The 16,107-nt window shown below is 38.0% G+C and overlaps 1 protein-coding gene across 3 annotated transcripts in view; it reads left to right on the top strand.

Annotated features, from left to right (window-relative positions):
- Rspo2 (R-spondin 2) overlaps positions 1-15,424 on the top strand; it is a 145,864-nt gene extending 130,440 nt beyond the window's left edge. For all 3 annotated transcript variants that reach the window (XM_051159538.1, XM_051159536.1, XM_051159537.1), the window contains exon 6: positions 14,957-15,424. In XM_051159538.1, the coding sequence (XP_051015495.1) occupies positions 14,957-15,072 (116 nt within the window). In that variant the 3' untranslated portion in view covers positions 15,073-15,424. The remainder of the gene's footprint in view (positions 1-14,956) is intronic.
- The last annotated feature ends 683 nt before the right edge of the window (positions 15,425-16,107 follow it).

Below are 16,107 nucleotides of genomic sequence, written 5' to 3'. Positions count from 1 at the left end.
TATGTTCACACACACACACACGCACACACACACACACACATATATATATACACACACACATATATACACACACACACATATACACACACACACACATACACACACACACAAATACACACACACACACATACACACACACACATATATACACACACACACATATACACACACACACATATACACACACACACACACACACACACACACACACACACACACACACACACACCATGTAGGAACCATTACTTTATTTTCACTTGTATGAGCGATCAACAAGTACCACCAAGACTGTGTTGAGCCTGAATTAAATTCACATTTGCTATATGGTAATAGTGTTAAACACCACTTCTTGGATATTTTCATCATTTGCTTAATGGTTATTGATTTAAGATCAAAGAGAAGACATTACATCCCCTGGTTTTAACAGAATTCACTTAGGATGGGCGTTCTATTATTAAGTCAGCCATGGAGAAACCTGAAACTATTTCCCGATGACATCCCAGCTCCGAATCTAATGAAAAAAGTTTATGTCATTTTTTTTTTCAGCACATTCTGATGCTCTTTCCAGACTTGCTATGAAATTGCAAACGAGTCTGATCATTTAATTGAGAACATGTCACTGACATGTTCCATAGATAAGAATATGCAGAAAGCACTTAAAATGCACGCGTGGTAATCATGTGATCCACAGTCTCACACTGTATTAAGGAAAGTTTGTAGACTGAATATTAATAATAGGTAAAGAGAAGCCAGGTGTGGGGGCACACGTTTTTATTTTTTTATTTTATTAATTTATTCATATTACATCTCAATGGTTATCCCATCCCTTATATCCTTCCATTCCTCCCTCCCTCCCATTTTCCCCTTACTCCCTTCCCCTATGACTGTGACTGAGGGGGATCTCCTCCCCCTATATATGCTCATAGGGTATCAAGTCTCTTCTTGGTAGCCTGCTATCCTTCCTCTGAGTGCCACCAGCTCTCCCCTCTTTTAATCCCAGCACTTAGAGAGGTAGAGGAAGGTGGATCACTGTGAGTTCAAGGCTAGCATGGTCTACAAAGCAGAGTCCAGGGCAGCCAAGGCTACACAGAGAAACACTGTCTCAAAAAGCAAAGAAACAAATAAACATTAAAAAGAATAAACAGTAATTCAGAGTGAATTTACCAAAACCCCAAGAAACAAAGTAACAATAAAGTGCTTTAATGGTTATGCTGTGGTCAGTGACAGTTGTCATAAAATTCACCAAGGGGAATATTAATAATCTGTCAATGCTTTTTGTCTTTATTGAAAAATGAGACAACAACTACATCTGTGCATGGTGACTTTTTAAGGTGGTAAGTCTATGGAAGAAACAGGGACGTTAATACCCTTGCCTACAGCTGGCTCTGCTACTAGTCAGGAGGAGGAGAGTGGATAGGTCTCTCTGGGCATGTGGTACCTCCCTTGCTCAGCCTCTGACCTACTGTGCAGAGCTGAACTTGAGCAGCACCATGTCTGAAAGGCCCCTCGATGCCTCTTGACTTGCCTCGCAGGGGCTAACTCACTGTGGCCGGGAGGCCAGCCTGGCCAGAGGCTTTTGTCAACATTTATCATAAATGGTCAGATTCATGCAGCCTTTACTCCCAGTATGAAATACAAACTGCTGGAGACCAGAGTTAGTTTTAACTGTCCTTGAAAACTAGAGTTAAAACAAAAAGAGTTATTCTTTGCTGTAGCATATATTCACTTCCCCATAAGAAAATGTCAGCTAAAATTCAGCATTGGTAGAGTTTTCTTCCTAAATGGCTGTATAGGAGAATCATGTTAACAGTTCTTTTCTGTTGTCTACAGATACCTTTTTGATAGGACAACAATTATATTTTTCCTTGTGTGCATTTGTATCTCATTACTGTTTAATCCTCTGCAGAACTGATCTCTGGAAAAAAGTAAGCCTTAAACTGAGGTTATAAAGAATTTAAGAAATAAGAACTGCAAAGTTCCTCTGCACAATTGAAACAAACCACGTCTTAGTGCAAAAGTGAATTACTGCCCCCTTGTGGTGGAAGTATATATTTCCCCCAACACAAACAGAACTAAACTATTTTAGAGTTCCCCCCCACCCAGAAACTTTGAAGTTTAGAGTCAACGTAAAGTATTTATGGAAAGAATTTTTAGTCATTTCTTCTTGTTTATTCTTTCCTATAATTAAATAAAGAGAACCATATCTTTGAACGTTTTCTCCCTTCTTTGTGAGGTTTATCTATGACTTAAGTTACCCGGAGTGATGAATCTGATAGGGAACCAAGCTAAATTTCATCCCCATCACTTTACTGTGGACCTCATTGCATCAGGTGTATTGGTATGGGCTTGAAACTATCTTACTGGTCCTATAAAAGTCATGTGACATACCTAACAGATGATTTTTACAGCTCTAAGCCCAGGAACATTTGAAATATGTACAGAAAACATTAGCAGTAGCATGATAGTTCACATAGGTGCAAGAGCTTTTTGGGTTTAATTGTTTTCTATTTCTACCATTTTGAATATAAAACAAGATTTTAAAACCAAGCCAAATAAGTAGTGAATCACACATCTAACATAAGCACCAAAGAGGCCATTTTATATTATCTTTATTGCAGCAAAAAAAAAAACCAAACCAAACCAAAACAAAACAAAAAACAAAAGCAACAACAACAAACTAGTAGCACAGACCACAAGCATCAGTACAGCCTTCAGGGGTAAAAGGACAGTATTATAGCCAGCAGCTTCCCCTTCAAGAATTCAGTTGGCACAGGCAGTAAGTTTTGTGGACTCTGATGTTCTGAATAGCTTGATGTTTGTATACTTAGAGGGGTCTGTTCCATCCATTGTGTTTGATTTTGGGTCACTGTTCTGCTCTGCCAGAAGAAAAACTCTTGGACAGTTATGTGTGGTTTGTGTACAGAATTTTAGTTAGTTTTTAATTTAAAATAGGATTTTTTTTCTATTTTTTTTTTTTTTACTCTCTGAAAGTTTCATGTACATATACAGTGAATTTTAGTCACTTTACCTCCACTTCCTTTTATTAACTTTTTATTTTGAGATTATAATATATTTATATTATTTTCCCCTCCATTTCTTTCCTCAACACTTCACCCATATACCTCTCCTTGCTCTCTCAAATTCGTTGTTTTTCTCCTTCTCATGTTAATTGTTGTTACACACACACACACCCCCTTAAGAATAATTTTCTCATTCTGTATGATGTTACCTGTATTTATTTTTTCGGGGTTGACCCATCGGTGGTATATAACCGATTGATGCGCTTTTTCCTGGGAAGACCATGTCTCCCACTATTGTGAGCACCCTGAGGGTTATGCCATGCTGGGCACTGGTGTGGTTCATGGGAGTCACAGCTGAGTAGCACTGTTGCTTGCTGCTGCTTTGGAAGCTTGTGTGGTGCTTTCTGGTGCCCTGAAAGCTAGCCCCCAGGGAGGAAGCTTTCAGATCAGTTCCAACTCAGTAGCCTCTGAACCGTATTTCTGAAGTGCATGGTGTCAGTAATAGGGGACTTATCTTCCATCCCTCATGGGACAACCGAGGGGAAGAGCAACAGTCTGTCATGTTTTGGGAGTCTCTCGGACAACTCTGACCAACTCTCATGTCTAGTGTTGGGATTTAGATGGCCTTTGGCTCTTGGAGGGAACATTGTCAGCCAGGATGGGTCATTTTCATGTAAACCGTATATGTTTTCATACACCAACTTACATGTCTTATGAGTATCTTGAGGTAGATAGTTGATATTATGATTCTTTATTGCTTTTTCAGACATCCTTACATTCATCCCCTTTCTTCTGTATTTATCTCTTACCACTCCCTGAGGGCCCCTCACCCATGTTTCTTATTTCCAAGATCAGAACTCTAACGCCCAGCTGTTCTCTCTATTTCTCCCCTGCTCTGGCAGGTCACCTTTGCTTCTTCCTTTTCTGCAGTTACTCCAGTGTATGTACTCTTTTGAATGTTTGGAGCTAAGAGTCTCAGGTGAGAGAGACCATGAAACATTTGTCTTTCTGAGTCTGGATGACTTCATCCAATATTATATTTTCTAGTTCCACCCATTAACCTGTAAGTTTCATGCCTTGGTTTTTCTTTACAGAAGAACAGCATTCCATGGTGTATATGCACTACATTTTCATTATCCATTCACTAGTTGTAGGACATTTAGTTGTTTCCTTTTCCCAGCTGTTGGGAGTGAGCAACCATGACCATGGCTGAGCAAGTATCTGTGGAGTAGAATTTTGAATCTTTTGGGTGCATGTATTCCACGCAGTGATATGACTGGTTCACATAGTAGATTTATTCTTAGCCTTTTGAAAACTCTCTACACCAATTTCCAGAATGGATAGACCCTTTGCAACCTGAACAACCAGATGAGGGTCTCCTTTCCCCCCTACGTCCCTCCCAGTGTTTGTTGTTGGATGTTTTGTTATCTTTGTCATTCTGACTGGAGTAAAATGAGATTCAATGTGATTTTGACATGCATTTCCCTAACTATAAAGGACTGTGAACATCTCTGTGCTATCGTTTAGCCACTGTTGTTTTTCTTCTTTAGAGGACACACTGTTGAGGTTCCATGCCCATTTTCTGAATGGGTCAGGATGATTTTTCTTAGATTTGCTTTGGTCTTGAAATTTTAAAATATTGATTGATTGATTGATTCACTTTACATCCTGGTCAGAGCTCTATTCTTCCCCTCCTCCTAGTCTGACTGTCTTTCCCTCTCACCCATTCTCCCTCCCATATTCCTCAAAAAAGGGGAGCCCCCTTCCTATCCACTCCAGCTCATCAAGTCACTTCAGTGTCCTCTTCCCTTGAGGCCTATCAAGGCAGTCCAGCCAAGGGGAAGTATTGAAAAGCAGGCAACAGAGTCCATGTCAAAGTCAGCCCCTGCTGCCCTTACTAGGGGACCCACACGAAGCCTGAGCTGCCCATCAGCTATATCTGTGTAGGGGGCTTAGGTCCAGTCTATACAAGGCCCTTGATTGGTGCTTTAGTCTCAGCAGGCCCCTCTGGACCCTGGTTAATTGGCTCTGTTGGGCTTCTTGTGAACTTCCTGTCACCTCCAAGTCCTTTTCTCTGCCCCCCTTTCTTTATTAATTCTGGATATTAGTCTTCTGTTCAATGTATATCTGGCAATGAATTTTCTCCCATTCTATGGGCTTCCTCTTCACATGGCTGATGATTTCTTTAACTGTACAGAAGCTTTCTAGTTTTATGAAGGTCATTTGACAATTTTGGCCCAATTCTTTGACAAATGGAGTCCTATTTAGAAAGTCCTTTCCTACACCTATGTCATATATAGGGTGTTACTTTTGCTCTCTAGAAGTTTCAGTATTTCATGTTTCACATTTAGGTCTTTGATCCACTTGAAGTTAGATTTTGTGGAAGGTAGTGGATATTCGTCTGCATGTGTACATCCTGTTTTCCCAGCACCATTTGTTGAAGATATTTTCTTTTGTTCAGAGCGTGTTTTACGGCTAAAGGTTATGTGTACTCATGTTTAGGTCTTTAATTTTGTCCCATCAGTCTACATAGTCAACACGTCTGTTCATGTGCCTATATCATATTATCATATTGTTTTTATGACTATACATCTGTAATATATCTTAAATTCTGGAACAGTAATCCTCCTAGCATTATTCTTTCTGCTAGGGATTATTTTAGCTATCCAGGGTGGTATTTGCTTCTATGTGAATTTTAGGATAGCTGTTTCTATTTCTGTGAAGAACGAGATGAGGATTTTAAAAACTGAGATGGCCTTGAAGCTGTGAAAAGCTTTTGATGAAGTGGTACACTTCATAATATTAATTCAACTAATCCATGAGCATGGGATATCTTTCTGTCCTGGAGTATGTTTTTCTTCTCTTTCTTCAGATGTTTGAAGTTTTCAATGTAAAGTCCCTTCACCTCCTTGGTTAGGTTTATTCCTAGATGTTTTATTCTCTTTGAGGCTTTTGTGTATAGAAATATATCCATGATTCCTTTCTCGGTATGTTTGTTGTTGGTTTGTGCTATTGATTCGTGCAAGTCAGTTCCATATATTGCTGAATTCCTGAGTTTGTTTATAGTGTCTAGAAGTTTTCTAGTAAAATTTCTGGCATCTCCAATATATAATATAGTGTAATCTGCAAAGAGGGATAATCTGCCTTTTTCTTTTCCTATTTGAGTCTCTGTCATTTTCTTCTCTTGTCTTATTGCTCCAGCTAGTGCTTCAAGCACAGTACTGAAAAGGAGTGGGCATAGTGGACTGCGTCTAGTGTTTTTGGCATTACAGTGTTGTTGGCTGTGGGTTTCTGAGATAAAACCATGTTTTATGTTGTGGTATGTTTCCTCTAATTCTACCTTCTCTCAGAGGTTTTTTATTTATTTTTTATCATGAAGGCTTTTTGGATTTTATCAAAGGCTTTTTCTTCAGCTGTGGATATAGTTTTTTGTATTTTGTGTATTAAATTCATGTATGTAGTTTATTACATTTATTGACTTGAGTATGTGGAACTTCATCTGAATTTCAAGAGTAGAGCCACCAACTTGGTTATAGTGGATATTCTTTTTGGTGTATGTATGTATTTTGTCATAATTATTTTCTTGAGCCCTTTTGAATCTATATTCATCAGTATAATTGGCCTGTAGCTGGACCATATGTGCTCCTTCTGATTTTTTTTGTTTGTTTTTTCAAGACAGAGTTTCTCTGTGTAGCCTTGGCTGTGCTGAACTCGCTTTGTAAACCAGGCTGAGATCCTCCTGCCTCTGCCTCCCCGAGTGCTGGGGTTACAGGTGTGCACCACTGAGCCTGGCTACTCCTTCTAATTTCTAAGATAGGCACTTAGTTTACCTCCTGTATTGTCCTTGGCTGGTGCCTTAGTTTGAGCGGGACCCCTGGGCCCAAATCTGCCTATCATATTGTTCTACTTGTAGATTTCTAGGACCCTCTGTATCCTTTTATTTTGCTGTTCTCCCATGTGTCTCTCATTTAGAGTCCCAATAGGATGCCTTCCCCTCTGTCCCAGTTTCCTGGTAAGTGAAGGCTTTTGTGGGACATGCCCCTTGGGCTAGTATGCAGATATAAGTGAGTATATACCATTTGATTCTTTCTGCTTCTGGGTTAACTCACTCATTATGATCATTTCTAGCTCAATCCATTTATCCACAAATTTCGGGAATTCCTTGTTTTTAATAGCTGAGTAGTATTCCATAGTGTATATGTACCACAGTTTCTTTATCCACTCTTCTACTGAGGGACACTTAGGAGGTAAACTTTAAAACCCCTTAGAACTATACATTTCTCTGGGACTGGTTTCAATATGACCCAGAGGTTTTTGTATGTTTTATTTAGTTCTAAGGTTTATTTTCTTACATTTATTCTTCTTAAGGCTGTTAAAATCATGGAAAGTTTGTCTTTCTCCAAGTCTGGCAGATAGTTTTGCTGGGTATTAGTTTAGGGTGGTCATCATGGTTCTTGTGGCTTCCAAAGTTTCCATCAAGAAAACAGCTGCAGTTCCAATAAGTTTTTCTTTATGTGTGACACATGACTTTTAAAAAAATTCTCTTGTTGCTCTCTGTACTTTTACTTTCTATACCTAGTGCTTTAACTATGCTATGCTGGGGGAAATTTATTTTCTAATTTTGTCTTTTTGGTCCTTGGTAATTAAGATATGATTGCATTGCTTTCCCACTTTTCTTTCTTTCCTCCAGTCTTCCTTAGTACCAATCCTATGACACCCTTAACCCTTTCACTTCCTTTCACACTAATGCCTGCTTTTTGTTACTGACATATAATATATATGTATGTGTATATACATATACATATGCATGTATGTATATACACATACATATATATATATACAGATTTTTAATCATCTGTTCTTTTGAAAAAGTGAAGTGAATAAGCGATTACTTGGAATTTTTTTATCTATCCTTTGAAATATGTTCACAAAACTCTTAATAGGTGGCTTGTTTAATTTGTAAAACTTTAATAATCTCCAAACAATCCAATTAATGTTACTATTCACATTAACTGTCAATTTCCTCTACTCCTGACTCCCAAGTTCATGTAAATAAGAATATGTAAATAAGATATATTACAAAGGAAGATTTTAAGTGTCCCCACTATAGATAAGTATGTGAAATAATAGATGTGTTATTTAACTTGATCTAGTCATTTCACAGGGTGAAAATAGGTTAGACCATCTTATGCGTACAAAAAACACGATCTTCATTTGCCACTAAGAACTCTAATACAGACTGGTAGGTCCAAGCTTGTTAATTTTATTTGACTATGTACATATCTTTCTAGACAAAACAATGACAAGACTAGCACCTTATTAAATAAGAGCCATTTTTAATGTCTGAAAGGTTTACGGTAGTTATTCCTAAGTATTTATACCTTATATCCTATTATGTGTGACATGAATGATGTTCCTTATGCTCACAGTAAGACTATTTTACATTAAAGGATTTTTCTTAAATGCATTAATGATAAATTTTATGGACATGCAATAGTAGTAATCTTAGAAATAAATTTAATTGTTTTAGCCTTAAAATAGAAAATGCATCAGTTCTCTTGCAAGGATATTTTATTGCTTCAATAACCATAAAAAGAAGAGGCCATGAAAAATTATACTATGACATTTAGGTAATCCAGTGTTTTGTCACTATCATAGTAAAGATCTCTATGCGTAAAGTTTTGCCCAAGTTTAGATGATTTTCCTAGGATAGATTCCTAGGACTGAGCCAAAAGCTATGAATATTGCCAGATGGCCTTGTAGACAGGCTCTATCGGTGTTACATTTCGGTGATGTATTCGACGCTTGCCGCTCCATATTCTTAACAGGCTGGGGGATTTTTACTTATAAGGATCCCTCACCAACACCTCATTTCATTGGCATTTTTAATTGTTAAATATATTTTTTAGCCATTTTGATTTTTTAATAAATTGTATTTAGATCCTTCTGTATATTTTTATATGAACTCTTAAAATATTTTAAGAACGAACTGGCAATTTTTCACAGAATCATTCATCACTCTTAAAAAAATAAATTTCTTTTGCTAATCATCCTCCTGTAAACTCAGCTTGCCCATATGAGAAAAAAAAAATCGCCAATTTGCCATTCAGCGTCTGCACTCAGGACTGCTCAGACTTCGGATGTGGAGGCAGCCTTTCTTGCCCTGCCTTCAGGCAGGATCCAATAGGACATCCTTCAATGTTAGTTTCTTGAAAGATTTCATGAATTCAGATTTCTGGAGTAACACAAACCTCAAAATGTGCATCCTGGACAAAGGTGATTTTTTTTATAGTTGTGGCTACAACAGTCGTTATACTTAATTATACAGTCACTTATACTTGCCACAATGTACCTCTTTCCCATTTTCATGTATATGTATAAGCATGCGCATGGGGAGAGAAGCTTTTCTATTTTGTAACCACAGCTACTGTTTTTATTTCTTCAGTTTACCTCTATTACATTTACTCTTAGAAAGTCTTTCTCAGGACAAACAATAGCAGAATGGAGACCCTAAACAGTCTCTGGGCCATACTGATCCAAGTATAAGAACCATTGCTGCAACAGTGCAAAGATTCTTTCTGAAGTCCAATAAGAAGAAAACTGTACGATTTGAGAGTTTGTGAAAGAGTGAAATAACGAAATCAGCAGATTCATTGTTTTCAGATCTTCTCGGAATCTGTGAGTCTTTCTGATATTTTGTTTCAAAATAACATACCCTATTATGAATGTAATAGCAGCAATCTACAGCTGAGAGTTAGGAATATTTCCACAAGCATTTCCCCTCTTTCACTGTAGAAAAATGGATAGGATATCTTTTTGGATCATTTCCATATGTGTGTAAGTCAACAAGATTATGTTGCTTTACCATGTGGCTTTGATAATACCTTTCTAGTTTTGTTCATTTTGATAACTCTGTTTTCCTTTCATCTTGGCAACATGACTTTCTCATGTAATATCTCATAGCTCTTTGGTGAACAGTGACCATAGATGTGAAAGTAAGGACTCACAATGTAGTGCCTTACCACAGATGTTGACTACAAGTATCCAGATCCTCTCTTCCTGGAGGTAGCTTTTCTCTGATAATCACGTTGGTTTCGTTAAAGACAGCAACATAGGCAAGTCATCATCCTGCATCCATAGAACGCCTCTCAGTGGATCTGCTCCGCAGGTCGGGCTATCCTACTCTGAGGAGATTTATGCTGTAGCAAAGGGTCAAGGATATTGTGTTTGCAAAGCACTCAGGATAACAATGTGTAGATTTGTCAGTAGAGTTTGCATATTTTGGAGGCTACTGAACTTAAAAACCCAAACCATCTTTTTCTTATTTTGTGAAGCAAAGGGTTTCCTTATGAACCAAAGAGTAAGAAAGTTAAGTCTGTTGGATTTCTCTTAGGGTAACAAGTATTATACGTGCCTTTATATGTGCATAAATATTGTTGAGAATGTGCAATGATACAAAGTCCAGAAGTCATTTTCCAACTTTTAATATTAAAACCTCATATATATATATATATATATATATATATATATATATATATATATATGAGAATATATCTAGGTAGTTATAAAGAAATTAAGTGGAAGCAAAAATTAGGATATTTATGGCCAATAAAATGATCAAATAAATAAGAGCAGGGTTAGATATATTTCTCAGTTTTAACCTAATTTCCCAGTGTCTCAAATTTAGAAGAAAATGTATGTGGAATCCTTTTCTATAACTTTTATTTTAATATTGTCTTATTATTTTAAGTTGAACATTAAGTTAGTACAGTCTACTGTGGACCACAAAATATTTTCAGTTAATTTACTCCTGTTTGTGGTCAGATATTGGCTTACTATCTTAATTCTTTGCTATTTTCAATATATTTAATATCAGAAATTGTACTGGCCCAAAACAAAACCAACCAAGCAATAAATCAAACAGTGGCAGAGAGTTTGCATTCAACAGTTTTCTTTCTTCTTCTTCTTTTTTCTTTTTTCATTCAACAGTTTTCAAAGGAAAATCATTAGGTCCCCAAATCATTGTTTGTTAGGACTAATCACCAAAGAAATAACCATATAGTTTGAAAGAATATTTTATAGTTTTGGAAGCATCACTGAATAGGCCACAAAAACCAAGTGTCTCAAGTAAATGTCAGTCACTGTCCCATAACAAAGCCAAAGGCTATCTGATACTCATGATGTCACTAGAATAGTAACAGACACAAAATTAGCCATCTTAAAAGTGTGAGTGTGAGGTACTATGCACAGATCAGGGTTTAGTGAAAGTAGTGCACGTTTCCCATGGTGGCTCACAAGCATCTATAACTCAAGCTCAGATCACTTAGCACTCAAGTCGTGGATGGGGGTGATCCACCATGGGCACTGATCCCAGGTCCTCTGCAAGAGCAGGAAGTTCTCCTAACCACTGGCCCATCTCTCCAGCCCCATCTACTTTATTTTATATTAGCGACCTTTTCCACATGAAGATTTTGAAATTGTGATTGCCAGGAGCTTTCTTTGACATTTTCAGTCCAGTAGAACAAGTTTAAGCAAGAAATATTAGCTTTGTTTTCCATTCATTTAATTTCAATTTACATTTCAGAGAAATGCCAAGCTTTAGATAAAGGAATAATAAGCCAAATAAATGAATATTTTATTTATTCTTTCTCATATAGTACATGCTAACCACAGGTTCCCCTCCCTCCTCTACTCCCAGTCCCTCCACACATCCACTCCTCCACTGTTTCTCTTCTGAAAAGGGCAGACCTCCCATGGATGTCAACCAATATGGCACATCAAGGATGGGACAACCTAGTGGGAGGAAAAAGGTCCCAAAAGTAGGCAAAAGAGTCAGAGTTAGAGCACTGCTCCCACTGTTAGGAGTCCTGTAAGAAGACCAAGCTATGCAACTGTAACATACATGCAGAGAGCCTAGGTTAGGTCCATGCAAGCTCCCTGGCTAGTGGTTCAGTCTGCGTGAACCAGATTAGTTGATTTTATGGATTTTCTTGTGGATGTACTTGACCTCTACAATCAATCCTTCTTTTCTGCGGGATTCCCTGAGCTCCACTAATGTTTGGCTGTAGGTCTTCGCAACTATTTCCATCGTCGCTGGATGAAGGCTCTTAGATGATGCTTATGCTAGGCTCCTGTCTGTGAGCATAACAGAATATCATTAGGAATCATTTTATTTACTTTTTATTGTATTTATATATTTATTTATTTTGCTAGTCATATTTGGTTCTATTCTAGGTCTCTAGGTCTCTGGGGTATTCAGACTCTCTGACTTCTTGCCCTTCAGGCAGCATCTGGGGTGGGCTCCCTCTCATGGCATAGGTGTCAAGCTATTGTCAAGTCATTGGTTGGGCACTCCAACAAGTTCTGTGCCACGTTTACTCCAGGACAAATTGTAGTTCAAACACTGGGTTTGTGTCCAAATTTCCCTTGTGGAAGCTATGCTTGGTTACAGGAGATGGCCAGTCCAGGCTTGTATCTTTCATTGCAGGGAGTCTTAGCTAGGGGCACCCTTAGAGATTCCAGGGAGTTTTCATTGTACTAGGTTTTTAGTTCACCCCCAAGGTGACCCCCCAGTTCCAGTTATCTATCCCAGTACTTTCTCCTTCCCACTTAATCTATCCTGTTTCCATCCCTCACATGCCCTGTCCACCCATGATGTCTATTCTCTTTCCCCTTCCCAGGGAGATTCACGCATGCTCCCCACCTTCCTCACACACACATAACCCCTGAAGCTCTCCTTGTAAACCAAATGCATTTTAAAAATATACTCAGTAATGATTGTTTTGAATTTAAGATACTTGTTTATTTAGGGAACACATAGAACTCAGAAATCTTTGTAAAACTTTGTAATTGACACTTCTATTTAAACATGCTGTTTTCCCTTAAGTACTTCTTTGTACTCATCAGGCGTGTCATCATTAAAGATAATGGACCTCTACATAGTTATAACTTCACAGCTGCTTGGATTAATGATGGCTTGGACTAGGGTTTCATTGGGTAGGATTAACTATGTTTAAAGATGGCAAAATGCCATTATAACATTAATGCCAAAATTTAATGAGAACCAGAAGTTAACTTCAAGGACCTTTATAATTTAATATGGGGGAATGATCATGTTCTCATTATTTTAATGTAGTGTCTAATAAAATAAGTTTATCATATTCCTTGTGATAATTTTTTTTTACTCTGGCACCATTTGTTGAATGCTAACTATATTCCTGTCACTTTGCTGGGGCATTGAGTCGTAACACCATTTCCCTTCCTCAACCCTAACAGTTACCATCTAATCAGAAAGTGAAGAAATGAGAAATGCTTCCTTTAACTTGGGAAACTCAAGTCTTCTTTTTTGTTGTTTCCTTAGGAAAAAAAGTCTCCTTCATCTCTTATTTTCATTTTTAAGGATTTATTTTATATGTGTGAGTGTTTTTCCCATTTGAATGCATACCATGTAGTTACATAGTGTCTGTAGAGGTCATTTTAGAAAGGCTCATACCATTTGGAACTTGAGTTATAGATGGTTTTGAGCCACCATAGGCGCTAGACCCAAGTCTTCTGCGAGAGCAGCAAGTCCTCTTTACCACTGAGCCACCTCTCCAGCCCCACCTAGTTAATTTTACATCAGCTACCTTCTCCGGTTCTAGGCTGTAATACAAAGGCCCAGGGAATTGAATTTCATATGTGTAGGAAGATTGAAGTGTATCGATTGGGTGCTGATTTCCATGTCCCATCCATGCTGATTGCTTTGGTATCTGATAGCTCCACTCTTTAAGAGTAGGACCTGTGTCTTGTAAAAATTGGAAGCACAGAAGGCAACAGAAGGATAGTTGATAACCGGATAACCAGATAACCAGATAACCAGAGTTTTTTTCTAGAGTAGTCTTTCTGTGCTGAAGGTGCGTAGTGATGATACAGGCCCTCCTTTTAAAAAATACATATTTCTGTATGCTTGTAATATAAAATAATGAACCAAAACCAAGTGCCTTTTCTTTATTGTTTCTTTATTTCATAATCCGATGCATACATGTATACAATGAAATATTAATTTCTTCTAAGGTGAAATGCAGATCACAATCAGAAGATGGAAGAAGTAAAAATGTCAGTGGCAGAGGAGATCTTGTTTCCAATAACCCCTGATGGAGGAAATCCTCAACTGTTTAGTTTGTGGTCCAGGCTTCCGAGTGGCTAAGGCAAAGGGGAGAAACAGAAGAGCTTGGTGTGATTTTCTGATAATAAAATACATATCACCCACTTGCCAGAACAACTGAGCCGTCTCAGTGTTAACAAGAACGACCTGTCCAGGCAATCTGCACAGGAACTGATGAAACACATAATGAATAGTCTCTTATGCACTTGTGTTTTGTATAGAAAATGAAAAAAAAATGTGCACAGTTAATTGTCTTATGCACTGTTCTGTAGAGAACCTGGTGTGCATGGTATTAAAGGCAAAACTCCATGCTCCTAAAGAAGGGAGTTTGAAACTTCTGGTATATTCACAATTGAGAGAAGTTTATTTTCTTTTGATCAACAGACATGTTGAGCCGCAGAAAGACACAAAGATGGCTGGTAAAAGGTAGCATTGTTAGAAACAGGAGTGTATAAATGGAATTTCTGTGGCAGAATGATATTTGAAAGACTGATTTAGCCTCTGGGAAGTTTTTTTTTTTTTTTTTTTTTTTTTTTTTTTTTTTTTTTTTTTTTTTTGCCAGTTCCTGTAACAAGAAGATCCGTCCCTGTTCTGGACAGCATATCCAATTTAGGAAATTATTATTATTTCATCAAAATTAATGTGAACAATTTTCCCTTTGAGGCTGCCGTTTCCATAGGTGATGTTTTCCAGATGGGCTTCGTACAAAATCTGTAATGGTTTGTGTTTTCTTTTCTTGAGAAAGAGAATTTTCTAACATCCTTTATTTTCACTATATTCTTATCCATCCTAGGGAAGAGAACACCAAAGGCAAAGGAGAAGAGAAACAAGAAGAAGAGAAGGAAGCTGATTGAAAGAGCCCAGGAGCAGCACAGTGTCTTCCTCTCTACAGACAGAGCAAACCAATAAAATACACGAAATAGCTGGGGCATTTTGAGTGGTTTTGTTTTGTTTTGTTTTTGTTATTTCCATTGCAAAAGTGCACAAAGCTACTCTCTGATCCACACTGGTGGCCAGCATTCCCACTGCTCTGACCAGTATTCATTTTTAGTAACATTGCAAAGGGAAGTGCCCAAGCATGGACTCTGGGTTATTTATGCTTTGATTTGAATCTGGAGCCTGTGGTAGCAGGAGCCTGTTGGGCTGAGTGGGAGCTGATGCATGTGTACTTCTGTGATGAGCACAGTGTGTCATTAGAACATGTCCCTGGCATGGTGGACTTGCAGGAGGCATGAGGCTATAGATCGTCACCGGAGAATGCACCCGTCCCTCCTTTCATGGGAGGAAATATTAAGCACTGCTCAGTTGTGACTTTTATTTCTCACATTGTACATTGTCAAAGACAAGTGTGTGTGGAAATAATGCTCAGTGTCACCTCATGGTGTTCTTGCATTGGTGACCTTCAAATGGTCCTGCGATGAGACTGCATTCTAGCTAGGGGTATGCTGTGGAAATTCCTGCTATCTTTCATCCTAGTGCTAACATGTACAGATTCTGCTGAGCTATATACAAAGTTCCTTACTGTATATTTATGCTTTCTGTGTGTAACAAGTCATACCTGATTGATAAGATGTCATTTTGTTTCTAGTGGTTCTTAGTCATGGTCTGGTACATGGCTGTTCTAGTTTTGAAAATTGACAAGTGTTTTGTTGCCTCTTGTTCTCTTCTGTTTGTATTATTTTTGGCGGGGGTGGGGTGGGTACTGTTTCTAACTGTAAGAATAGGATAAGCTAGTTTGTATATAGAATCAAATGACTGATGCCAGAGGTTCAATGCTAATAGAACTTCCCCAGTTTGTGTAACACACACATGCACGCACACACACACACACACACACACACACACACACACACACACACACTAAGCAGCATGCAGTATCTGGCCATCAGAAGCCAAACTCCTTGTGAGTCCAAAAATTGATGACTTATGAAACACAGCTAGAAA

The sequence above is a fragment of the Acomys russatus genome, chromosome 17 (assembly GCF_903995435.1).
Source record: "Acomys russatus chromosome 17, mAcoRus1.1, whole genome shotgun sequence".
Classification (NCBI taxonomy): domain Eukaryota; kingdom Metazoa; phylum Chordata; class Mammalia; order Rodentia; family Muridae; genus Acomys; species Acomys russatus.
This window is presented reverse-complemented; position numbering and strand designations above follow the sequence as displayed.